The following is a 26,679-nucleotide window of genomic DNA, read 5'->3' as shown; positions in this document are numbered from 1 at the left end:
CCATCTATGTCTAGTTCATACTTGAAAATTTTCATGACAACCTAACAAGAATTGAGTTTTCAGTGAAATTACAAATAATTTAGTACTGCTGAATTTTGGGACTTCAAACAACTGGTTGAGTTATGGGATATTGTTTCACTGATTTGTGCACATCTATTGGTACCGATTTTTAGACAAGTTTATTGTTCCATTATGTCCTTATTTTATGCAAATTCTCAATACTAATGACTTTTATTAGGCAACACTGATTAAGTTTTGAATTGAAGATGTATTGGTTTATTTTGCTCAAACCAATGTTCTATTTGGTCATCAATTTTGATTATGATGATCATTGTCTTATGAGACAAAAAAAATTGGAAAGTGGCATCAGTTTACTAATTGATCATTTTGGTCCCTATCGAATAAACGATAACTATGTTTCCTCTTTTGAGAACTTTATTGTTCAATGTCAATACCGACATACTCTTGTGTCTGATTTAATCTTTTGAGAATCATTGAATATCCAACAAAACGGATTATTTAATTTTGTCCTAAATGATTATTTTGAAAAAATCAGAATTCTAATTTATATGATGAATACTTTTGTCCCAAGGGGAATTTTAGGAACTCATTTAACAACTATAAATTAGTATTATAGCAAATCATAAAGTACTTCTAACATATTTTCATCTGGCCAAAGCTGTTGAAGCTATATGTATTTTGTGTATTTTATGTTTTGGCTAGCTGTGCAGGTATTTCCTTTGCATGATTTGTTTCTGCCCAAAGGTGTAACAATCATGCAATTTACAATTGGTTCGATCCTCCACAACTTGACTACTTCCATGATGAATCTTGTAGAATCGAGAATGAGTAGGTAAATTTGCCAATCTTTTGCCTTAATTTTCTCTGAGTTCTAAATTGGATTAAAATTATTGTTGGAAAATTGATGTTATTGAGATATCTAAGTGTTTATCGACTTTGTTTTAGAATTAAAACATAAATTTTGAGTTTGGATTTTCTTATTAGGTTTCATTTTAATTTATGACCTAATCTTTAGCACATATGTGAGTCTTCTCTCATACACTAAAATAAAATAAAATTTGTAGTCATTGCATAAGTTTTTATTTATGAAATTTTTAATTCTAACGTACTTCAAAAAAAAAAATTATGTATTTGATCTTTATTGATTCAACATATTTTGTTATATGAAAACCACTTTCTCTAGTGTTTAAACTTGCAATTTTGAGTGTTTGTGTCACATCCCGGCCCGGGGCGGATCACTTCCCAGGCCCGCTCCACCACCATAGCATGATATTGTCCGCTTTGGGCTTACCATTCCCTCACGGTTTTGTTTTTGGGAACTCACGAGCAACTTCCCAGTGGGTCATCCATCATGGGATTGCTTTAGCCCCCTTCTCGCTTAACTTCGGAGTTCCTACGGAACCCGAAACCAATGAGCTCCCAAAAGGCCTCGTGCTAGATAGGGATGGGAATAAACATATAAGGATCACTCCCCTGGGCGATGTGGGATCTTACAATCCACCCCCCTTAGGGGCCCGACGTCCTCGTCGGCACACCACGGCCAGGGTTAGGCTCTGATACCAATTGTCACATCCCGGTCCGATGCGGATCACTTCCTGAGCCCACTCCACCACCGTAGCACGATATTGTCCGCTTTGGGCTTACCATTCCCTCACGGTTTTATTTTTGGGAACTCACAAGCAACTTCCCAGTGGGTCACCCATCATGGGATTGCTCTAGCCCCCTTCTCGCTTAACTTCGGAGTTCCTACGGAACCCGAAGCTAGTGAGCTCCCAAAAGGCCTAGGGATTGCTCTAGCCCCATTCTCGCTTAACTTTGGAGTTCCTACGGAACCCGAAGCCAGTAAGCTCCCAAAAGGCCTCGTGCTAGGTAGGGATGAGAATAAACATATAAGGATCACTCCCCTAGGCGATGTGGGATCTTACAGTTTGCCCAAGTGGGAGAAATAATGTATTATGGGCTTCATACTCATCAATTTTGCATGCTTTTAATGGTCATGGTTTTGGTAGATAAAACATACATTATCATACTTGTTTATATTTTATTTGTTATATATGCAACTAATCTTGCAGGAAATTCAAGAAGGGTTAATGAGTATATTCTGCTCAAAAGTATTGTGCTTATTAATTCTTGTTTGTTGTTTAAAAAATTGGACTTGTGATTTATATGTTATTGATGAATAATTAATTTGCTCAAAAGTGTTTTCTTATTCAGTCCAACTATAAATCAATGAACGGTTAAACATGGAATTGACAAGATTGTATATATTTCATCTGCTCAAAAGTGTTGAAACTATATACGTTTGCCCTTGTATTTTATGTTTTAGCTATGAAAACCTAATATAATCAGATTATGTCCAAAGATGATTCTGGAATTATATGTTTTTGTTGCAATCAGAAAACGTTCTGTTAAAGTTTTATGTTTCTATCAAATTTTAGATGAATAAAACTGACCATATGATTTTGAATATCTTTTTAGCCACTCACTTCCTCGCAATATCTGACATAGAGATATAGTCAGAAAAATTAGTAGTTGATGTTGAATTCTCAATACTTTTAAATCCTTGATTAATGCTTGATTAGTGGGAGCTTTTAAGAGGTATGTGCGTTTATGAGATTTTTTACTCTTTTAATCAGTGAGAGTTTAAAATTGCTTTTGTATTATTGAATTGAAGTGTTAGTGGAAAATGGTTTAATAGTAAAATTTAATTCATAAATCTTGATACTTATGGTGTAGGTACTTGTAATCATAAAGTACACATGTAGAAGAGATTACATACTGCATTTATGATTCAGTATTCGAAGCTATAAGTGACAGGTTGTTAAAGGTTTAATTGCAGCTTTCGGGGACTTGTGATCACCTTAGTCTTAGCCTATGTAATATCATTCTTCTTGGACACTCAAGTGGGAGAATGTAAGATGTGAGTGTCAAGAAGAATGAGTTATTGTTCTTGACAAACTGATAGCTCAGTGTTTGAGTTATCATGTTGAGGAAATTCCGATCCTACTTGACTAAGATTAAGAGTCCTAATAACATGCAATTATATTCAAGTAACCTTATCAAGACTTGACAAAAGTTCAATACCTATGAGGACTATACCGAAACCCTAATCAGTTTGGAATATTCAAGGTATCAGTTAATAGGCCTGATATCAAGGGAGTATGGATATATATAGGGAGGTCTCTGCACTCACAATATTATCCTATCTCGTGCTAAAACTCTATTTGATAGCAAAGACTTTTGGTTGCTTGAGTGTAGAAGACTCTTATGAACTCTAGCAATCATGGCTTCTTCTTCTTCCTCCACTTCAGAAGATAAGTTTATTTTCCTTTAACTGTTTGATTGGTATATTGTAATTATTGTGAGTTGTACTTGCGTGAGTTCTGATAGTAGCCAAGTAGCCTTCCTACTCAAGTTTCTTTTCTTTATCCAAAGAATGGTAAAAATAAATAGTAAGGATAGGCGCGAATTAAGCTCACTTGTTGAGGAAATGGAAATACATAATGGATAATGAAATGGAGTTGTGAATAAGTGAGGGAACGTGATTAATGTGAAGAAAGTAGAAAACAAGAAACCCTACAACTCGAGCTGAAAAATTCAAACAAACAAAAAAATGTTGCCCTGGACCCCTAGCCCTAAGTGAATCCAATTTTAATAGAGAAATGTTAAGGATACTCTATTAAAAGTAAGACTCTCTGTAAATTTTCTATCATTTTATGTTTTTTGCATAATATTTTATAATAACATAAAAATTAACATTAAACTGATAAGTTGAAGAGAGTTCATAAAAAATCCCAATTTAAAAAAATCTCTTTAGCAATTTTCATTTTAAGAACTTGGAAGAAACCTCCTAGAGTAAGAAAGGCACTAATAATACCACGAGTAGAAAGTGGAGAATAGTCCAGTTTTGGTACAGAAAATTGAGTCCAATATTTCACCATCATGAAATCGAAAACTTGTGATGTTTTACTTTTTGGCCACTTGGTCATTTTTCATATTTGCAAGAAATTAGACTGCTTTTTTATGGTGGCTCTGACGTGGGGGCTTTTCTGATCATTCAGCTTAAATAAAAAGTTAGGTGAAAAATGATATTCGCCGAATCTTTTTTTTGAGGGTTCTAGAGATTTTATGATCGTGATCATTTATCATATATTGTACGATCAGAAATCATTTTAAAATTTAAAATTTAAAATTAAATATAAACAGTACCTAACGAAAACTGATCGCACAATGTACAATGAACGGTCACGATAACAAAATCTTTAAAATTCTCAGAAAAAGAATCCAACGAGGATCCTTTTCCAAATTAGGTATTACCTGGTCTTAAATAAAACCATATAAAGCCATGAAAAAGCAAAATCCAAAGCTCATTGCTTTACAAAAAAAGACTCAAAAGAAAGTGGAGGAGACAACCATCCCTTTTAGTAAGGTAGTGTTATCCACATATTTATTTTTATTTTTTACACACTTCTCTTGATTTTTTATCGTTGAACTGAATAAATTGAAGAAGATTAATGACAAAAAATTAATAAAAATCTGTAATAATTAGGTAAATATGAATGTGCGAATAACATTATCATTATTTAGCAAGGCATGCAAAGCATCCATCAGCATCTTTGTTTTTAGGTCGGTGCTTGTCTAAATCAAGCTTTAATTTGCTTTTCCACACCTAAACTAATCCTTAGAGATCCACTCTATTTACCTAAACAAACCACTAAACCCTACCTATATGCTTTTCCATCAAGGCATTAATTTAATTTAATTTATAGCTTTTGCATAAAGATGGAAGATTACACAGTGTGATCTTTTGTTGGATTTTGACTGCATTTCATTGGTGGCCCCTTTGTTTAAAGCTTATCCAAATTGATTAAGGAACATAGAGAGTCCTTGCTTTATTAAACTCTCTAATTCAAACTTTATAATTATATCCATGAAATTACAAGGAAACTTTATGAAATGTTATAAGGGCATGGCCTAAAGTAGCAACTGTGCATTTCCATATTGGATCCAATGCCATGGGCATAAAGCAAAACACTTGTCCATCCATAATAAATATCTTTTAACACACTTGTCTTTAATATATTATTCGTTTACACGTCCATTCGTAAATAATTGTGGTCCATTTGTACTGCATCGACAATTTAAAGAAGTTACAGCCACATGAATAAATGATGTCAATATTGCATAAAGCAGTATAAAATTGCTAATGATTTGCACTAGCTAGTGTTGTGATTAAGAAGGATGATGTAAAAGGCTAGGTTGTGTACACTTAGGGCTGGTTTGATGTTGTTTAAATTGTTTTAAAAGTATATATTTTTAAAAAAAATTGGAGTTTTAATTGCGTTTGGTAAATGAAGAAAAAAAACATTATTTTTTCTTTAAAATCATGGGTCTAAATCAGTAGAAAGTAGAAGCAGCAGGTTTACCCATGCTTCTAAAAAAATGTTTTTTTAAAGGCACATTAATCCCAAACTGCCCCTAGCATCACCATTTTTTTTTAAAAAAGGAAAGTAATCATTCATAGTTCTTGCTCCTTAATACTATTAAAATCATAGAAACCATGTCCAATTCCAATGGACAAGGACCTATCAAACAAGAAGGCACAAATCTCTAAGACCATCTCCAATCGAAGGGCCGAAAACAGCCCTAAAGTCGTCTCTAATCGAGGGCCAAGGCAAATGGCTCGTGGGCCTCACTGGACAAAAAAGGGCCAAAGGGCCAACCGGTTGGCCCAAAGGAGCCAATCGACTGGACCAAATAAGCTAACTAACTGGCCCAAAGGAAGTCGTCTCTAATCGAGGGCCAGGCCAACGGGCTCGTGGGCCTCACTGGACAAAAAGGGCCAAAGGGCCAACCGGCTGGCCCAAAGGAGCCAACCGACTGGACCAAATGAGCCAACCGACTAGCCCAAAGGAGCCATAAATTTGAAACCAACAGCTAGCTGACATATCGTTATTTGATTTTTTTTTTTTCGGGCCCAAATTTAAAAAAAAAAATTTAATAGGCCCAGAAAGTATGTTTAGTTGAATGTTTTGGTGTTCTTTTTATAGGCTTTAGTGCTTGCTTAAATCTCTCTCATAGCCGATGTGGGACTCCCACCCACTTTTTTTATTTTTTATTTTTAAATACTCTAAATAAAACCTCTCACATTTGACTTGAAATATATAAGTTGTATTTTTTAAATTTTATTTGTAGTTTTTAAATTTAAGTTGTATTTTTAAAATTTTGTAGTTTTTAAATTTAAATAATAAATTATGTTTGGCTCTATAGCCCTCGGTTGGAGACGGTTTTTTGTAAGAGGGCTAAAACAAGCCCTATGCCCATTTGGCCCTGGGTTGGAGATGGTAAGGCATCTCAACCAAAGGGTTCGAGGGCTGAAAATAGCCCTAAAATCATCTCTAACCAAGGGCCAGGCCGAAGGGCTCGTGGGCCCTACTAGACAAAAAAGGACCAAAGGACCAACGGGGCGGCCCAAATGAGCTAGCTAGTCGGCCCCAGGGCAGTCTAAAAATTTTGAATCAGCTAGCTGTTATTTTTGAAATTTTTTTTAACAATTTTTTTTTTTTGGGGCAAAAATTTAAAAAGAATATTTAATTAAGGCCCAGAAAGGTGATTGGTTCTATGCGGGAATGTTGCTTTTATAAGCATATTTTATTGCTCAAACCTCTTCCACAACTGATGTGGGACAAATATAATGAGTGCCACACATGCAAGCTTATGCTTGCTCAATTCTCTCTCGATGTGGGACAAATATAATGGGTGCCCCAAATATAAGCTTCCTATTAGAGATGGTAAATGTGCATTTATACATGTAACTATCTCAAACTAAGTTGTACTAGTAATTGGACACTTAAATTAAAAAATTAATTTAACATGCAACTGTTAACCATTGCAAGTAGACATGAAAGCAGTGCCAATTACTACGACGAAGTAAGTGTTTTCACAATTTATTTTAAATATTTCATTATATTTCATTAAATTTAAGTTTTTGTAGTTTTTAAATTTAGTTGGAGATAGCCTAAGAAATATGGCACTGCAGTGTTCATTAAAATATTAATTTCTTGGAGGACCAGAGGGCTAAAACGAGCCCTCTGGCCCTCCTTCGACTGGAGATGGTCTAAAAGGACATCATTAAATATAGTCCCATAGTGAAAATGGTTAAATAAATAAATTAGACCTTCCATTACACATATAAGGACCAATAATTCACTATAAAAATTAACAATGCTATTAGGTGACTTGGCATGATAGTAAGCCTAACCTATTTAAATATGTGGCCCCAAATATTCTTGCAACTAATTTCGTATCATTTTTTAACAAACGGTATTACTTACACTAAGAAAAAGAGAGTTGGCTTGGCCTCATATAGGGCATAGCATTTTATATACTATTTAATGTAAATATTTGTTACTTAGTACTACGGTCTAATAATACTCTTCTTCACTTGTAAGTGAGAGGTCTTAGGTTCGATTCTCACCAAAGGTGAATTTGAATCATATTATTGCTAGCCCATTGTGAGGCTAAGCCCAACCCTATCCCCCTAGTGTAGATAATATCAATTGTTCAAAAAAGAAAAATGTAAATATTGTATTTTTAAATTGGTCATGTTTAATTAAAAAAGAAAGTGCACTGTTATTGGTCTTAGGAAAATTAACCCTCGAACTAGAATGTAATATATCGCATAGCATTTTATATACTATTTGATTAATCATTTCATGTTCGTGTCGACACAACCATATTGATAATATCATTTTAGAATTTAACAGGTTATTGTGTTTAGGTATGCTATTTTAACAAACTTTTATTGATTAAGTCCATATCTTAAAACATGATTGCACATAAATAATAACTGCAAGTAATTTGAAAACGTAATATAAGATTCTGAATAAACAATAATTTTGAGCAACCTGGCAATGTAATATATTAAAATTGTAAAACGTTTTGAACTAGCTCTTAGTATAAATATTTGAAGAAATCTCAAGTTCAAATAACACAGTTAAAAAAATAATCAAACATAACTAGGCAATTACGTAATCAAACATAAAGAGAATCTGAATTATCTCTCCTTCCCTCTCATTCTATTTAGACGCTCAGGATTACCTCCTATGTACATTGAGAGAGAAGAAAAGGAAAGGGAGGCAGGAAAGGAAAAAGGGGCAGGGGAGAATCCAAAACCCCGCCAGATTCAGGTGGCCCACCACACGATCAACTTGTTTCGTGTCAGCATCATGATTCTTCCAGATTCTAGGATCCAACGGTCAGATAATCACAAAATAAATAAAATATATTGCATTACTTGTACAAGAAGATCCCGTCATGTTTAATTACCACAAAACCCACATCTCGCGCCATTCGTACAATTCACAAGGGCATTTCCGTAATCTGATGCAACACCAAACTTTTAACTTCATGTGCCGCCCACTTTTTCTTTACGTACTTTTCCACACCGCATTTTACTATTAATACCCACTCCCGCTGCTCTTATTCCCTCCCCCTTCCCTCTCCCTCTCTCCCTGCTAATCTCACCGGAGGTAGCACGGAGATCCCAAATGGAGCAAAAGCCCCGTTACCACGTGGAGGTATACTCCCAAACAGCCTCGTCCCCCCTCGAATTGAAGCGGAGCCCGTCGGAGGTTTGTCTTGGCGAGGCCCTGGAGTACTTACTGGAGAAGCCCATGATCGGTCAGGAGGCCGCCGATACGCAAGGGCACCGCGATGAAAAATTCGGCGAACTTCGGGCCAGAGACCGGAGTTTCGCCGATGCGGATGTATTTTTCGGCGACGTCTGCGCCGGCGACCACAGCTTCGCTTTCCAAAATCGGGTTAGTCACACTCTCTCACTTTACGGGACTTTCGGACACCGGGGTCCAGTCCCACGTCATCCGATGCAATTTGACATGTTATACTATGTGTGGTTTTAATATTTTGACCAAAACGTCGTCGTTGTGGGGTTGGAAAATGAATTTTGCTTAAGAATTTTATGTTTATTTTAAGAAAAAGGTGATGGTATATTGATTAATTAGTTAATTAGTTATTTCTTGGGTAATTAATCATACTGAATTCAAAACACGTATGGCTGTTAGCAAGCCAGTCACATCATGCTTGAAAGGTTCCCACTTTAACAAGTCATTGATGATGGGGAGGCTCATGTCAATTGTTGTAGAAACACACAGAAATCTAAATCCTATAGATTTTTCTTTTAGGAAAATTATGGATTTATTTTCATAACGAAATGATTTTTATGGTTAAGTTAATACTCAAATTTATTTAGACGCTGAAAACCGACACACATACTGTATAAGACAAGTGTATAAAATGAAGTGTGGCATTGTTATATAAATAATTCATTAGCAGCCATTACAAGACAAGTATATAAACTGAAGTGTTAAATGTTGCTGTCTAGCTCCAAGAACAATATTTACTAAGTGTTTTTATATATTCCATGAATGCAGGATATAATGAATGGTTTTTCAAGCAGTCAACTGACAGAAACCCTACTCTGCACTCAAAATCTCACTCCAAAAAACTCCTGCATCTCAGCAGCCATGGATTCCCAGTCATCGATTTGTGGTATGCTTTCGAAAAAAACATGTCAAGCTTGCACCTTTACACTTGCTTATGTGTGTTTTCATCGCTTTTTCTGCGTGCTCTGTTTGTGTTTCGGGCGCCATCTGTTGCTTGTTGTGTGATTTAGTGAGTTTTGATATATGGTTTTTCAGTGGGCAGTCCAACATCGGCTGCTAAACCGATTGGAGGAGATAACCAAACAAGAGGAGCCTACAGTGGTTCCTCCGGAGAACAATCGGATGAGGATGATTTCGAGATAGAAGTTAGTCCGTGTGGAGACGGCACAGAACCCCTCGACATCAAACGCATTAGAAGGTATTATATATGGGAAATAATTTCCGCATACCTTTTCTCCTTCTGCGCACCATCCTTTTTTTCTGTCCTTTGGATTGAATATTCGAAGGCCAATGGACTGAAATAAAGAGAGGTGTGCAGTGAGAACAAGGGTGTGCGGAAAATCGCTTCCCTTTAATATTTTCTTTCTCTGTTTCAATTCTTTTTAAATATGGAATTGATCCAATACTGCATTACCTTTGTCATTAACTTGCAGGAAGGTCTCGAACAGGGAGTCTGCTAGGCGATCAAGAAGACGAAAGCAAGCACATCTTGCGGATCTCGAGTTGCAGGTATCATATATTTTTGGTGGAATCTTTACCAGAACAAAATTTAGAGTGTATTGACCAGTAATTAATTTGTTTTCCATGTGAAGTTTGTGATTATACATCGAATATTTGAAGTTATTCTGATGCAGAAGTTTGATTTATGGCTTTATTTCAGGTTGAACAACTGAGAGGAGAAAATTCAACCTTACATAGGCAGCTAACGGATGCTTTTCAACAGTTCCGCGATGCTGATACAAACAATAGAGTAATGAAATCGGATGTGGAAGCTTTGAGAGCCAAGGTATAAAATAACACCAAGAGTGCTTAAGTGCGGAATGTCAAAACATTAGGCAAAGCAATCGTGACGGTGAAAAATCTTTAAAACAAGCAAACATGTAGGGTTTAAAGAGGGTGGAAAATCTGTAGAACAGAACCTCTGATTTGCCTTGTGCTTGCAAGTGAGTGAAGTAGTGGATATACAGCGAAACAATGACAAACAGTTTTAAAAACACGTCAATTAGCGATTAACGAATACTATATTTCCATATGACAGTGGTAAAATGTCAAGGAATTTTGTCACTAAGGAGCGGTGATTTCATTTTAGGTGAAGCTAGCTGAAGATATGGTTGCTCGGGGCTCAATGACCTCTGGTTTCAATCAAATTCTTCAAGGTCATCTAGGCACGCAACCGCTCAACCCTCAAAATTTGCGCGGGGTAGCAGCACACGTCTCACCGACTATTACCATCCATGGAGAGGATGCTCCGTATGCTGGAATTGCAGTCTCCGGACAGAATGCAAGCTTTGGACTCGGAAATGCTGGTATGGCGAATAGCAATCTGAGTAATCGGATGATGAGCGATACTGTTAGCTGTGTCTCGGATTTGTGGTCATAAAATAAAACGATTGTGATGCCTGTAACCCTGTCAGTTAGATCGAATATGTCTTATAAGATGCTTTAGGCAGATTTCTAAGTAGTTCTTAGAAGTGTCTCCTTTTCTTGGTATTTTTCTTCTTTCTTTTTTATGGTTTTCTAGCTTGTACCAGACTCGTATTTCTCATGTAAAATGTCGCAGTTTATTGAAGAAACTGGAATGTTTTAATTGAAACACGCAAATGTAGTCATCCATTACACCGACGCATCTCATGCATCAGTGCATTCTAGAATTTTCAATTATTTTTTATTTCCACTTGCACACTCCATAAGTCAACAGATTCTTCTTTCTTTTTGTTTATGTATAATAATTGAGGTTGCAAATAAGGAAGATCATGCTGCCAACTGTGTTATACAATTAAGGAAAAATGCTTTTACTTGAAGAAGTGCACATGAAAAGCAGAAACCGCGTTTTGTAGTTGAAACGTTTGGATCCATCCACATATGCTTGTCATCTCCCTAGTTAGAAAAGTAGACACATCAGGGTTGCACGTGCACTGTACTTAATGTCAAAGATTTTATATTCGAGTATGCTACAGTCAATCGTCTATGAATTATGATGATATTTAATCGCAGATCATCCCATCATCCACATTTGATCATTAATAAAAAATTGAACCTTGTTTATATTATTTGGGCGTTTGATCCCAAATTTGATCAGTGGTTAGAAATACATCGCATGCACAAACTTGTTTTTATTATTCCTGCATCTGGCCCCACATTTGGTAGTGCTGACTTAATTAAGTAGTCCAACTGATGTAAGTTTAATATAATTTACAAAAATGTCAGACAATTTACTCTCTTTTATTTGGGTGTGTCTGCACTAGGGGAAGGTGCAAAGTTGCAACTATGATTTATGGATAATTTAATATTTTTAGTTCATTATATAGTGTTCTACCATCACTGTTAATCACACTCCATGTTATCGTAATTGTAATTTGTTTACATAATTGTATTATAAGAGATTATCTAATCGCGTAAGGACTTGTAATGTTAGTGATTAGACATCTTTCTTCATGTCTTTGTTAAGCAAAAAAATGATTTCTCCGTCGAGGTTGAATGATTGAGTTTAAAATAAATGAAAAGAAGAAACAACAAAAATTGGATGGTGAAAAAGAAAAATTATGAGCCCATTGAATTTACAATTAGGGCAACATATTGTTTGAAGAAAATAAAAGATAAGCATCTTGATCTTAATCAATAAGCTAATGACATTTTAATTACCTCATCATTAACTCAAACTCTCGAAAATCAACCTTCCCATCCATATTCAAATCCACAACCTTCACCATCTTCTCAACCTGGTCCATCTCCCACCCACTCCCCAAACCCAAGCATTCCAAAACCCTTTTCAACTCCACAGCCTCTATGAATCCATTGCCATCCTCGTCGAAAATCTTGAATGCTTCGCGCAGGAGCTCGTTGCGCTCGGACTCATTATCCTCCAATCCACCAAGGACCTCCTCCACTGGCACTTCATGATCATCCCCTGGCAAATCGAAACCCGTCTGGTCTTCCTCATTACGTATTAGTCCAAGATTCTCCACGACAAGCCGCGCCTTTTCCTTCTTGATTCTTCCATTTGTTTCCATCCCAAACACTGTGATCAGTGCCCTTGCCATGGATTCATCAACTTTGGTTGCAATATTTTGTGGTTTGCATTTGGAATATTGGTCACGTTGATCTTCATGAACAATGTGAGCTCCTTTGCTTGTTGAACTTGATGGGACCCCTCCAATGGCTTGAACCAAGTCACCAAGTAATCTAAAGCAAACTCCTGTAATTCCCATAATGCCACTGCACAGAAAGCCTAATCAAGTGTGCAGAAAATATGGAGAAATATGTGAAATGTGTGTGATTTCCTTCAAAAGTGACTACAGTTTATATAGTGTTTGTCATGATGAAATGCCCGGTTTTTTTTGGTGAATTACACAAGTGCCACTCCAACATTAATTATGATAATTGTGATAATTATTGTTTGATAAGTCTTTAAGATTCTTAAGAAGCTGGTAATTGGCATTGAATATGAATTTTTAATTGGAACTGGTGCAATACACAAAGGATGCTGTCATATTTGTTTTAGGGTTGGTCGGTTTAATCAGCAACACTTGGAAGAAAATAAATTACTGGTCAGAAAAGTAAATTCGGATTAAAACAAATTAGTTGTATTTTAAAAGACACTTAAGATTAATATGATTACAATACTTGCTATGAATTCGACAAAAAAAAAAAAAAAAAAAAAAAAAAAAAAAAAAAAAAAACCTTGCTATGAAAAACCAAGCATGTCAAATAAGTTTTGACCATATTTGCTTGGCCTTCAATTTAAGATGAATGCCAATTATCTTCCCCTTGTATTATTTTTTTTTAAGTGAAAAAAGACACAAAAAGTCTTTTTCATATATATATATGGTAACGGTATCACATCTAACTTCAACTTTGAGATGAAATAGTACACGTGTTTGTTTAGAAGTATTTTTAAAAGAACTAAAAACGATTTTAATGAAAATATTTTTACAATCAATATTTAATAAAATTTAAAAACTCAAGTAAATTCTGAAAAAATATTTAAAGTGCTTCTAGATTTGAAAAATAGTAGTCATTTAGTGGCCACCTAGAAACCAGAAAAAGGAAATAATATAGCACTTGAAGCAAGGAGTCATCAACCGTTGGAGATGATTTAAAACACTCAAGCTTAAAGAAAAAAAAAAAAAAAATCAGATTTAGTGATATTGTAGAAATGATTTTCTTTTGTCGGAAGCATATCCTTTCTGGACTCTCAGCGGAGATTAGAAATCAATTTTTAAAGGCCACAATAATTTAATCCCTAAGCTCAGGTGGTGTAGGTTCGGAGATGATTTGCATTTTTTTTTTTTTTTTTTTTTTTTTTTTTTTTGGTAAATTACATTTTACTCATTTAAATTTGAAATTGATTGCAATCGCATATAATATATTTAAAATACTTTAATTTCATACATTTACTTATTAATTCATTTTAATTTCATACATTCGTGAAGTAAACCGTTAAGTGATGACGTAGTAAATATAACATTCACATTTATGTTGACGTAGTTACCAAAATTGTGTCACGTGGTAAAAAAAATAATTTTTTTATGCATTTAAAAATAATTAATTAAAAAAAAAAAAAACCTAAACCCTGGTTTTCCCCGACCCACTGCTCGCATTCCCCTCCCGCTCTAAGCCAGCAACACAAAAATGGCCGGATCTACTCTGCTCCGCCACGTTCTTCTCACCATCTCTCTTGCTTTTCCTTTCTATCATCCCGTTCCACATCTTCTTCCACCTCACCTTCACCTCTGAGAAACCATCTCCACCATCCGCTTCAGAACCCCACCTCAACCCCCTTTGCTCCGACGCCACACCAGATTACTTCCTTCCTCTTCCCAATCCCATTTCGCAGCAATGGAGCGGATTCCCACCCTGTCCCATCTCTCCCCTCTGAGCATTCTCGATTCTAATCCCCTTAGCACCACCGCGGTCCGATTAGAACCTTGCACGCCGCCCTCTTCGTCCTCAGGTAGGTTGACGAGGAAAAGATGATGGTTTTGAATTTTGTGAAATAAAATTTCGAAATCCATGAAATTTCTGGGATTTTTTTCTTTCGGATTGAGAGCGAAAATAGAGAGATTTTTTACGGAGATTTGGGGAAGAAGAAGAATCAGAAGAATTTGGCGAATTAGAGACTGAGGGTTTTGGGATTGGGAGGGGTGGTGCGCTGGTGGTTAGGGTGGAAGAAGAGATCCGGGCCTGTGGTCGGGTGGAAGAAGGGGGGTAGGCCCCTTTTCATTTTGTTATAATTTAATTTTGTATTTAAGTTTTTTTTTATGATGTGGCAGATGAATATTTACGTGTCCAAGTTTTGGAGGAAGTGGGCTGACGTGTTAGGACTTGGATCGTCTCTTGAGCCCAAGGAGAGAATCCTCCTGATCAAAACACTTGGGTCGTTGGATGAAAATCCAACGGCTACAAACATGAGCTTTCTTTAAAGTTATAATAATTATAGCCGTTGAATTTTCATCTAACGGCCTAAGTACTTTGGTCAGGAGGATCCTCTTCTTGGGCTTAGGTGAGGATTCAAATCCTACGTGTAATAGGTTTATTATTGCCATGTCAGATTTTAACAGAACAATGGATAGAAAATGTAACGGATGTATTATATTCAAATAAAATAGTATATGAGATATGAAAATGAAATTTTTTGAAGATATTATATGAGGTTACAATATATCTCAAACCTTATGTGGTAAAATATAATTTACCCCTTTTTTTTTTTAGAGTTTTAACTAAAAGCTCGCGGTACTATTTACTTTAACAAAAAATCACATTTTTACGCTAAAAAGTTAAACCTGGTACTATTTATTTTACCCTTTATTTTATCTTTATCGTTACAACTCAAAATTTTCAAATCTTATTTCATTAGTTTTCGTTTTTTTTTTCTTCCACCTATAATGTCAGAAACCGCGTTTTGCAGTTTTATATTCGTATTTGCAACATTAATTTATTCACTTAATTTTTTCCAATTAAGTTAAATAATTTTCTCTGTCTAATGAATGCACTGCCCACCATCTCACGTGGGATCTACAACACACTAATTTAAACTTTCCTCCTATTCTAATCTTTCACGTGGATGCAAGTTCATTCAAGAAATATTATGCATTGGAGGAAAAAAAAAAATTTTGGATCGTCCAGCTTTTAAATTTAGACAAGAAATTCTTTTAACAGATTGTATACAATTATGTGTTTATCCCACTTGTCATACGTCAAATTTTATAAACAAATAAAATTCTTGAGTGTCGCCAATTAAGTAAAATGTTATGGGAGAGAGAGAAGAAATAATGTGTAAGGGAAAGAAATATGCTTTTTTTTGGGTTAATTACATTTTACCCTCTCAAGTTTGAGATCGATTGTAACATCATACAACATTTTTAAAACATTTCAATTTCATACATTCACTTATCATTTTATTTCAATTTCATACATCCGTTAAAAAATCCGTTATGTAAACCGTTAAGTAATGACGTGGGTGGGATCCACATTTGTGCTGATATGGCTGCTGAATTTGTGCCACGTGTCATTAAGGACCCATGTGGAAAAATAAAAAAATGGACAAAGACCGGCCATTTCTGGGGACGAAGGTGAAGGCTAGACAAAGCCCATCACCTTCTCTTCTCCTCCCGCTGCAACATCTCTCCTTCCGGTAACCCGCTCGCACACCGCCACTTGTCTCACCCCATCTGAAGCCCATAACTCCCGCTCCATCAACAACTTCAACGTCCTCGACGACTCCACCGTTGAGATCCTTGACACCTGGCTCAACACCCTCATCAAATTTCTTGTCCAGCCTCCGATTCCAAACTATGGCCTCCCAAAATCGAGTCCTTCCGCGACAACTTGATCCAATGCCCAAAATTGTGGCTAATAAAATTTTGGGGATTAGGGTTGGGTGTACGTTGATTTGGGAAGAGAGGAAAAAAGGGGGGGGGGGAGGTGAAGAGAGTGGAGGAGAGGGAGAAGGTGGGTCGAGGAGGTGAAGAGGGAGGAGTGGGTTGGTGAAAACATGGGTTTTAGGGTTTTTTTTAATTTGTTTTTTTATTTTTAATGTTTAAATAATTATTTTAGTATTTGATATTATGATTAAATTAAAATTTTTAAATGCTTAGATTTTTTTTTTTTGCCACGTGGTACAAATTTGGTAGTCACATCAGCACAAATGTGGATCCCATATTTGCCACATCATCACTTAACGGTTTACTTAACGAATTTTCTAACGGATGTATGAAATTGAAATAAAATGATAAGTAAATGTATGAAATTGAAATGTTTTAAAAATGTATGAGGTTGTAATTGACCACAAACCTGAGGGGGTAAAATGTAATTTAACTTTTTTTGTTCTTGTCGAAGGGAAAGAAATATGTTGGATCATTTCTAAATAGTTTTGGACGAGACACGAAAGATTCTTAAGTATCACAAATTTTGTACATTATGTGTCCACCTCTCTCATTGTAGGGGCAACTTCTAAACCCTCACGATAAATAAAAAAATTCTTATGTATTACCGTTATAAGGCCAGCTTCAAAATTCTCATGATAAATAAAATAATTCTTACGCATCACTGGTAATGTACAACAAAATGATAGAGATACAGACGTTTGTATATGACAGAATTTCTCATTGTGCCATAATTTCAAGTTGAGTGCATTAATATGCTAAAATCAATGGACAAGGAAATTTTTTATTTTAATTTTTTATTGTCAAGATGAGAGAGAGAGAGAGTTCAAAACTATTACAATAATTTAATAGATGAGAGAGTTTCAATCCTGAGACGCATGGGGTTGAAACCCAATACCCTAAGCATTTCAAGTGTGCTCAAATTTTCACTTTTAATATATGTGCTGTATAAATTAAAATCACTATAACTATATACACTCATTCATCTGGGGTAAATACCATATTCTTCTGGGGTTGAAGTTTGTAATGATAATGAAGGGTAAAATGGCTTAATTACCAGCCTCAATTAATCAGAGGTTTTCCATCACTAGGTGCCGTTTCTGCGAATCTCAAATAATCTGCCGGCACCGGAATATTTAACTCTGAACAAATGAAGTGGACTATCTTTCCGGTCTCTGCACCAAACACCATTTTATTCAACGTTACAGCAATGGAGAGCCTATTTTTTATGTCACAGAAAGCAGTTGAGCCACCCATTCCTGAGTGGCCAAAGCCAATAAGGGACCCGTCCTGGGAATAATACCTCCTAAATCCCAGTCCAAATTTCCCATCTGGTTTAACCAAGTTTGCATATTCGCCAACGCCCATGAAAGCATCATGAATTCTGGGGTTGCTAAATATCTTAGCGCTGTCCTTTTGAGGATTAGGATTCACAACGACCTCATCCAACACGGTGTCACTTGCGTTGCAAGTGTTACTGTCGCTGCTCGTGTTTCTACTGTGACTACCAATGTCGTGGTCCTTGCTATTTTGTGTAGTCTTCTCATACGTATTAGTTCTCATATTCCTAAAAGCAGCAGCTATCTTCTTGCTTCTGTTACCTTTCTGCTGTTTTGGTGACGGTTGAGCAGGAAATTTGGGAATGTGAGGGTGGCTACCAAGAGCTGGCTTAGAGGAAGAGGAGTGAGGCAGTGGAACAACACCGCCATCAGCTAAGGCTGCATAGTAACGTGCAAGTGCACGGGCTGAGAAATGTCCATTAGCTGCAGGTATCATGGCACGACGAACGTTTAGCATGTTAAATAGAACGGGCAATGCAGTTGCGAATTGCTCTGGCTGGAAAGTGGAGGGCATATCGGGACGGCCCCTAATTCCTGAAAGCTTCTTCAGGTCTCCTGTATCAGGTGTAAGGGTTGCAAGTCGAGATTCCACACCTAGGAGAAGAGCAAAAAGGCATGGTAATTAAAAAATGAAATCCCAGGTTCACTGTTACCAGAATACATCCTGACAAATTACTGAACCAATACTTTCGTATTGACTGAAAGCAACAGAAAGCAAAATAGTATATCAACTCAAAGAAAGAAGTGCAATTGCAGAGTCATGACATGTATTCATACGTTTAATGAAGCAAAAACATAGTATACTTGCCTGGAGGTATTCCGATATAAAACTCCCCTTCTATTTGGAGGGAACGAACAAATGCTTCTTCAAGAATCTCCTTGAATTTCCTCTTCGATGCATGCTGTCCCACCCGAACAGATAATTAGAAAAATGGTCAAAGCAAGCATTGAACATGAGATTCACGTTCATACAAACAATGATTCCAAGAGATACTAAAAAGTAATGAAAACAATAGATGTTAAAAATTGCTCTGAATGGTAGGCAACTGTACCTCGATGATTCCACCGCATATCCAACCAAAAGTTAGGTAGTGATACAGCTGCTCCTGCCCAGGTTCAGTCTCAGGTTCTGAAAGGGCAACGCGGTTTAAACACTCCTCCCAGTCTGAGATAAGCAAAGGGTTTTCTATGAGGTCTGCCACGGCATTGTGCAGTCCAGAGGTATGGTTAAGGACATGATGGACCTGAAAATCAAAGGAAAGTACAAACAAAACTTATAGCTTTAGTGGATATTGGATTAAGAATATCAGAAATTGAATCACAAAGTATATACCTTTATGTTATGTTTTCCACATGATCCAAATTCTGGCCATATATTTGCTACATCTTCCTCGAGGTTCAATTTTCTGAAAGGGCGGAAAAGTTAAAACAATTTACCGTACTTACCAACATAATGCATAAAGAGACATTATAAATCCCTCGTCAAGTCATTATAGTTAAAAGTAACATACATGGCAGTTATTTTGTCAAACTACTCCTGAAGCCATGCAGGTAATGCCTAAAATATCAATTATTTCTCCGTATGGATCACATTATGGAAGTTTTTATACCAAGATTGATTCCCCTGTTGTGCAGAATGGAATGGGATCCCAGGCCACCTAACACAATGAGATACAAGCTACAAGCTATGAAGACGCAAAAATAGAAACGATCTTATTCTAAATCAGGTAAAACCATATAACATGCCCAAATGCCTCAGGCACATATTTTATACAGCAAAAAGAAACATGGAAATAGAATTGACAACATGGAAACATACTAATACTCACCCAATGTCTACCAGCCAATGTAACATTCCAGCCGTTATACCCTTTGTAGCAGAAAAAACTGGGAAAAGGCTGTCGGGCTGAACTGGACGAGGATCATATCTACCAAGCACTCCAGCAGCAGTGTCAATAATAACTTCCCCGTCTTTGTAGGCACATACCTTAATTCAAAATCATGAAAGCTTGATTAAACTATAATTCGAAAAGAAAAATAGTCAAGTTTAAAAACAAACAATCAATTTTTTTGAAGTACAAAAGAAGTAATAATAATATGAAACAACTGTTGTGTACTTCATTCACTACAAAAATAGAGGTAAAAATAAATAAACAATTCCAAGGGCATCTAGCGATCTAGTTCTTTGATCTATTAACATAATGCTTTAACAAGAAAAGATCAGCATTCATAGAACACGCAACACAATTGTCACGAAGTGAAACTTGCACTGGAATATAAGAGAGCAGAAAGATCATACAATGTCAAGCTTTATTAAACAATATACACAAATGGAAAAGGACTATTCAAATTTTCACGGCATCATATCAACAGATAAATTGGTGCACACCTGGACTCCAAGTATTTTATTGTTATTCCCCAGCTCAACTAGGAGTTGCCTCAGCTTGGCCTCCACATTAGAGTGGGCAGGTGTGTCATAGACCCAGTGATCATTTTCCATTGGTCCCCTACTAATGTTTCTGAAAATTTTGGGTCGATCAGAAAAGAACCAGATATGACAACAAACCAATGCAACACAATATTCAGCACACTTACCCTTGTAGAACGGATTCAGCAAATGGTCTCATGATCTCTTGATATACAATCCTGACATTCATTGTGGAAGAAAGCCCTACATCCAAGTCAAATGCAAAATTAAAAAGTTATAATTATTTAACACACAAACAGCAGAGAAAAACTCCGTATACAGACCTCTGAGAAGATTGAGAACTCGTGAAAAGATTACAATATCACCAGGGAATGCATCTACCTAATAAAGGAATTCTTACTTTAGCATAGATGAAATTAGTCAATAAACATAGCAGAGAAGCACAGCGGTAGGAGGACATGCATGAACTTACAGGATTAAAGCGTTTAGCCTCCTTCTGGTTAAGTTGCATCTTGTCCTGTATAACCTTCATGTTTTTTGCTCTTTGATCCGCCAAAGATTTCATTGTTTCCTAAGGAAGATCATAAGCTAATAATAAACTGAACAGGATTTTTTAAATTGATACTAAACAAATAGGATAGGAAGACAAACTGAATAGAATAGAACTTCTGTCGTTGGAAAAATAGAACCAATCTAACCAGTCCAGAGTGGATAAACATACACACTAATGCATACTTACATGAGACTCTTTGGCAGGTGTTGTACTTCGGAATAATACACTTGTTGTTTCCATTGCCTGCTCTGGAATATCAAGGCGCAACTTAAGTCCCATTTCTGCAAAAGCAGACAATAGAGCAACATGGTCCCCCTGTGACAAAGCATTGCAATGTAATAATCAAAGTACTGTCAATTAATTTAAGTGAATGCAGATTGTTCCCTGTTTACAATTACAGTACACTTCATTTAGTCTGACAAAAAATATTACCATCATCACTTAAAAAAGCATTGCTATTACTCATTACAGTGCTCTTATTTGCTTGACAAAGATGATCCTCGACATCTAAACGGAAAGGCAAGAAAGTAAAATTTTACATAGCACTACTAGTCGTTGCATTCCATGGAGAGCAATTCATAAGGGCTCTGAAACCTTAGGATACTCCAAGGTCAATCTTTTCAATCATTGAGCCTACTCACCTAAATTTTTTAACATCAAGTAACCATATGATATCAAAACTAATAACAGTTTGTTTTTCAAGAAAAAATATTGATAACAGTTTGTACATACCTCGGTAGATGCCAAGAACATCTTTGCAAGTGCTTTTTTAAAAGAGCTTGATAATTTCTTTGTAAGCCCAAAATCAAGCAAAATAGGATGATATGGAGGTTCCTTGCTCACAAGAAAGTTTCCTGTAAAAAAACTCAAGGATTAGTAAACCATACCTCACAAAATTGTTGACTCATGAATTCACTTGTTCTAAACAAAAAATAGGTGAAAAATAATAAAAACGGATGGGGTGGGAAGATGGATACCAGGATGAGGGTCTCCATTAAAAAAACCATCTACATATATTTGATGGGCATATGCACGTGTGATTTCTTCAACAACCTTTTGTTTGTCAACACCAAATTCTTCCAGCGCTTCTATGTCATTTATACGAATACCATCCATAAACTCCGAAATGAGGACTTTCTCTGTTGACTAAACAAAAGCAGCAGGATGGTAAATGGGAAATACGTATAAAACAGGAAAGACAGCATCTATAGTTAAAGAAATGAATTAACTCCTTTTTCGTATATACCTCCGTTTTCAGTTTTCAGTTTTTACTCACTAAAGCCACTTTTTTTTGTTATTATCACTAACCCCAGTATATTCCACCATACGTCATCTTTAGATTTTTATATGAACAATTGCTTATATTACTCTTAGTTAAATGAAATAGTGCCTGCAAAGTCATATATATTAGAAGAAAGGAACAGATAGTACCTGAATAACCTCTGGAATCAAGACATCCACTCGATCGGCATGTGTGTTATCATCACATTTGGTATCGCAGCCAAGATTTTTAGCCACTGTTCTGGTGTTCTCTACAGAAACAGAGAGTGCATAAACAAAATCAATAAAGTAGACACAATGAACAAACCTGTAATACAAATAGTCATCAAGGTTGCCAAACTAAAAAGGTATAAGATTCCAGCAGTAAGACAAAATTTAGAAGTAAGGATGACAGTTAATTATACCAGCTTCATGATTGAAGTCAAGTTCTTTGGGAGATTCTTTGCACCATTCATCCATCATAGGATTAAAATTGTACTGAGGCTCCGCCCATGCTATCCAGTCAACAATTGACTTTGCATTCTTCAAGTCCTGCAATACAAAAGTATGTCCGAGAAGAATTTAGTGACCCCTATTTAATTTATATAACCCGAATCTCAAAAGCCAAGCAAGACAAACCTCCAATATGATTGTCTTGATGCCCTCATGTTGAACTTTAACAACTACTTCCCGCCCGTTGAGCAGGGTGGCACGGTGGACTTGTGCTATCTGCATAAATTAGAATGGGAAACCAATTAGATAAACCTTTTTTTCTAGAATCAGAGTATCATTAGCAATGAATCTTAGCTAAGTGGTTATATTTGTTCACTCTACTTCCAAGACCCAAGAGTCTAAAAATCTTACTGATGCTGTTGCCAAAGGAACATCCACAAAATCTAAGAACAACTCATTCATTGACTTCCCCAACTCTTTCTGTATAGTTTGACAAACCTGTGTAAATGAAATTGTCAGTTAGCAAATGACGTCGCAGATGATAATTGTATATTGATATTATAACTTTCAAAATCTATAAAGACCAACCTCTTCCAAAGGACGAGGAGGAAGAGAGTCCTGTAATTGCTTGAGAAGGCATATGTATGCCTCAGGAAGTACATCTGCCCGTGTAGACAGATACTGCCCAAGTTTCACCCACAAACCTTCCAACTCCACTATCAAACCGAGAACACGTTTAGCATTTCGCTTATGAGCATTTTCCCATAAAGCATCTGTTTTAGTTTTGTTAGTCCATTTCTCTCTTTGCTGCAGAGCCTTCAATTATTTATAAGAAAAATAAGTTAAAAGGGTATTGTATATAAATAGGCAGCCTATAAGTGAAAGGAAATGAATGAAATTTACCTTGTAATCTAGGTATATCAAAAAAGCAACTGTGCACACTTTCATGCGTCTTTTGTAGATGTTTCCCCATCCCATCGTTGTAAATGGACTCAAGAGTAGTTTAAACTCACAAATCTTTGCTTGGGGGAAGAGAAGGGAAATAAATGGCCAGAGTTAGACTAAATAGATCCAAATAAACCGACACATGGTCAGTCGGGAAATAGAACACAAAATGAAAATAAGGAAGATTTGAACAGTTAAAAGGAAAAGCTAAAGGGGAAGAAAGCTCAAGAAAATGAAAAATCTCAAACTTGAAACTAAGTGAGCTGAAACTCCAAGCAACTCAAGCAATCATTGTATACATTTTTATGCAATAACCACAATGAGATGTTTCAAATGTAGAAGTCCTGTTTGGCTTTGTTATTATTGCTAATAAAACAACGAAATGGAAGTCCTTTTCAAGTGAAGTATACGGCTTCATATGAAAAATAAAAGAATATGACAAATAAATATCCGAGCGAACTAGTTGCCAAAGAACATATCATAAAGAGACAGGTATGTCAGCGATCAAGATGATCGTTTACTGTTCTCCCCCAATAATCTGTTCTAGTGTTCTTAAAGGATCAATGTACCGACTTCAAGCTCATGAACATAAGCTCAAAGTTAGCACAACCACTCCTACTAAATAGTTCTGAACTCCCATTGACCCTTCCGAGGCATTCATCAATATCCTCCATTGAAACTTATTGATGCAGCTTCAAACAACTTCACCAAAACCAAACCCTTCAAGTGTTCATACAAAGCTAACTTCTTTCACAACGGTAATTCAACAAAAAATATCAAAATTGGATGCAGCTTCAAACAACTTTTACTAAATTCACCTGACTCCTACCAACCACAAATTCTCAAGAAAGTTCATTTCTCTGACTGAAATTCAAAACCCAGTTCATAAAACCTCTCAAAATTGACATAAAATTCATCACTCAAAACTTAATCAGCATATTAAACTACAACTAATCAGCAAACTACAATCAATAATTCAAAAGAAAAAAAAATAAGAAATTAAAAAAACTAATCAGAGAAATGTAATCCACCTGAAGTCCCAGGGAGCTCCGGTGGCGAAAGCAGAGAGAAGCAGAAAAGCTGAGAGCAATTTGGAACTGAAAATTGTTGAGGAGAAAGAAGAGACTGATAGGTAATTTCGTCGAAACGACGACTGTCGTTTTCGTGGCGAGACTTAAGAGTCCTCCGCCACTGCCCGTGACTGTTCGATCGCGAGCTCGTCCAATCGGACAAAAAAAACCCGCGGGAATTAAAACATGGGATTACGCGTCGCGAGATAGTTGGTGGGGTTAGTGCAGTGCGTGGGTGAGGTTAGTGGCCGTTGGATCGAGTGCGGGGGAAAATCCTGGCCGTGGAATTTATTAAAATGCGTGGCGCGTATCTAACCGCCCTTTGTATTTTGTAATCTGGAAACTGGAACGGCGGTCCAATAAAAAGGCTATAGCCGCCTGGGCCTAGGCCGGTGTTGAATATTTTTTTCACCTTTTCGGTTGGTGTTCACTTTTCAATTGGTCTTGACCCCAAAAACCCGTGTCATATTTAATACATTATTTTGAATTATTTTTGAACTTTTTCGTTTTGAATGCATTTTTGTTCATTTATTTTTTGTGAAGCTTGTAACCTTAAAAATACTTCATCTTTAGGCTTAGCTTTATATATAGAGATTGGTACTGTCTATTTGTTAGTATCTGTCAAATGGTTAAAAATTCGTACGTATGACTCAATAGATTGAAAGTCTTACAAGAAAAAACTTATTTCTACCTCTACCATCTGCAACAAAAAATACTATAATTTATGCTATTTCGAAAACTAGCAATGGGACTTTTTATGATATTCTATTTCTATTCCAAGCATGCCATCAACAGATAATTCCTTTTGAATTCCACGCGTTGAGTATATAATTGTCCTCTAATTTAGTTAAAGAATGACCTAAAAGGTTTATCTTTTCAAATTAAATGCAAATGTCGTTAACATCTTTCTTCTTTATAAATTACTAGCACTACCACTCAATGCTACGACCTAGTGGTATTCTTCTTCGCTTGGAAATGAGAAATCTTAGATTTGAATTTTGTGGACGGCTAATTTGATACCAAATTAAGTTGCCCATTGTGTGACTTAACCGAACTCTCCCTCTTCCTTGTGTAAAATATTGATGTATTAAAAAAAAAAGAATTACCAGCACTACCTTTTCATTAATATGGCCAAACGGTAAAAAAATTGTATGTACGAATCAACTAGTTTAATGAAGTCTTGCAACAAAAATCCTATACTCTACCTCAACTTTTTGCAACAAAAAACACTTCATTACGCTCTTTTAGGAATCGAAGGTGATATTTTTCATAATATTCTTTTGCTAATTTCAGCATGACATTAACAAAGGATTTCTTTGTTTTTCAAATTCAATGTCACGTTTATCTTCAAATTTGAGAAAAATGAAAGTCATATATGTTGCCTTTTCATTGAGGAATTTATATCATCTATTTGCCTTTATATTAAAGGTAATTTAGGTTAATGTAAATAACTTTTTTTTAAATAATTATGACCCTTTACAACTTAGGATTGGGTATTTTTCTTCACCTGTAATTTATATCATCTATTTGTCTTTATATTAAAAGTAATTTAGGTTAATATAAACAACCTTTTTTAATAATTATGACCTTATACTACTTAGTACTAGGTATTCTTTTTCGCTTGCAACTTGTAAGTGAGAGATTTTATGTTTGATTATTTAAATATTTGATAATATTTTTAGAACTAATCTTTAGTAAGAACACAAGTGAATTATGAAAAAACACTTGAAGTTCTTCGATAACTCAAAATCATTTTCTCTAAAAGCGCTTCCAGTAATTTAAAAAACACTTTCAAACGAGTCTTACATGTTATTTATGTACACTTACAAGAAGGTGACTTAAACTTAGAGATAAGAGCAGTGAACACACTATTTTAGTTAATTTGATTAAGTCTAAGTCTGCGAAATAGTGGCCATCTAGAAACCAGAAAAAGGAAATAATATAAGACTCAAAGAAAGTAGTCGTGGGGAGCACCGATAGTGTTTCCTTTTTAAATGAACCATTGAAGATAATTAAAAGAAAAAAAAAAATCAGATTTAGTA

The 26,679-nt window shown here is 35.8% G+C and overlaps 3 protein-coding genes across 4 annotated transcripts; 1 reads left to right on the top strand and 2 right to left on the bottom strand.

The window, feature by feature from the left end:
• Positions 1 to 8,492: 8,492 nt before the first annotated feature.
• On the top strand, positions 8,493 to 11,298 carry LOC103957504 (basic leucine zipper 9). The gene is made up of 6 exons (XM_009369676.3): positions 8,493 to 8,843; positions 9,474 to 9,591; positions 9,741 to 9,903; positions 10,139 to 10,214; positions 10,366 to 10,491; positions 10,795 to 11,298. The coding sequence occupies exons 1-6, from the start codon at positions 8,571 to 8,573 to the stop codon at positions 11,083 to 11,085; spliced, it is 1,047 nt and encodes a 348-aa protein (XP_009367951.1). The 5' UTR covers positions 8,493 to 8,570; the 3' UTR covers positions 11,086 to 11,298.
• Positions 11,299 to 12,224: 926 nt separating this feature from the next.
• On the bottom strand, positions 12,225 to 15,308 carry LOC103957505 (calmodulin-like protein 3). The gene has a single exon (XM_048581962.1). It carries the CDS (start codon positions 12,911 to 12,913, stop codon positions 12,344 to 12,346), a length of 570 nt encoding a protein of 189 aa, XP_048437919.1. The 5' UTR covers positions 12,914 to 15,308; the 3' UTR covers positions 12,225 to 12,343.
• Positions 15,309 to 17,356: 2,048 nt separating this feature from the next.
• LOC103957500 lies at positions 17,357 to 24,778 on the bottom strand. Of its 2 annotated transcripts, none has more exons than XM_048581947.1 (19): positions 24,599 to 24,778; positions 23,526 to 23,644; positions 23,211 to 23,438; positions 23,034 to 23,120; positions 22,809 to 22,898; positions 22,595 to 22,721; positions 22,341 to 22,441; positions 21,887 to 22,055; positions 21,642 to 21,763; positions 21,096 to 21,224; positions 20,829 to 20,927; positions 20,680 to 20,737; positions 20,524 to 20,599; positions 20,318 to 20,447; positions 19,758 to 19,915; positions 19,262 to 19,334; positions 18,981 to 19,172; positions 18,737 to 18,830; positions 17,357 to 18,522 (listed from the first exon to the last, which is right to left on the bottom strand). In XM_048581947.1, exons 2-19 carry the CDS (start codon positions 23,598 to 23,600, stop codon positions 17,651 to 17,653), a joined length of 2,880 nt encoding a protein of 959 aa, XP_048437904.1. In that variant the 5' UTR covers positions 23,601 to 23,644; positions 24,599 to 24,778; the 3' UTR covers positions 17,357 to 17,650. The 2 variants fall into 2 exon arrangements, with proteins under 2 accessions (XP_048437904.1, XP_009367942.2); XM_009369667.3 differs by having other exon boundaries at positions 23,526 to 23,639.
• Between the last annotated feature and the right edge of the window lie 1,901 nt (positions 24,779 to 26,679).

The sequence above is a fragment of a genome, unplaced genomic scaffold, assembly GCF_019419815.1.
Source record: "Pyrus x bretschneideri cultivar Hongxiangsu unplaced genomic scaffold, Pyrus_bretschneideri_v1 Contig1, whole genome shotgun sequence".
Taxonomy (NCBI): domain Eukaryota; kingdom Viridiplantae; phylum Streptophyta; class Magnoliopsida; order Rosales; family Rosaceae; genus Pyrus; species Pyrus x bretschneideri.
Note: the sequence above shows the minus strand (reverse complement) of the source record. Positions and strands in the feature narration are given on the sequence as shown.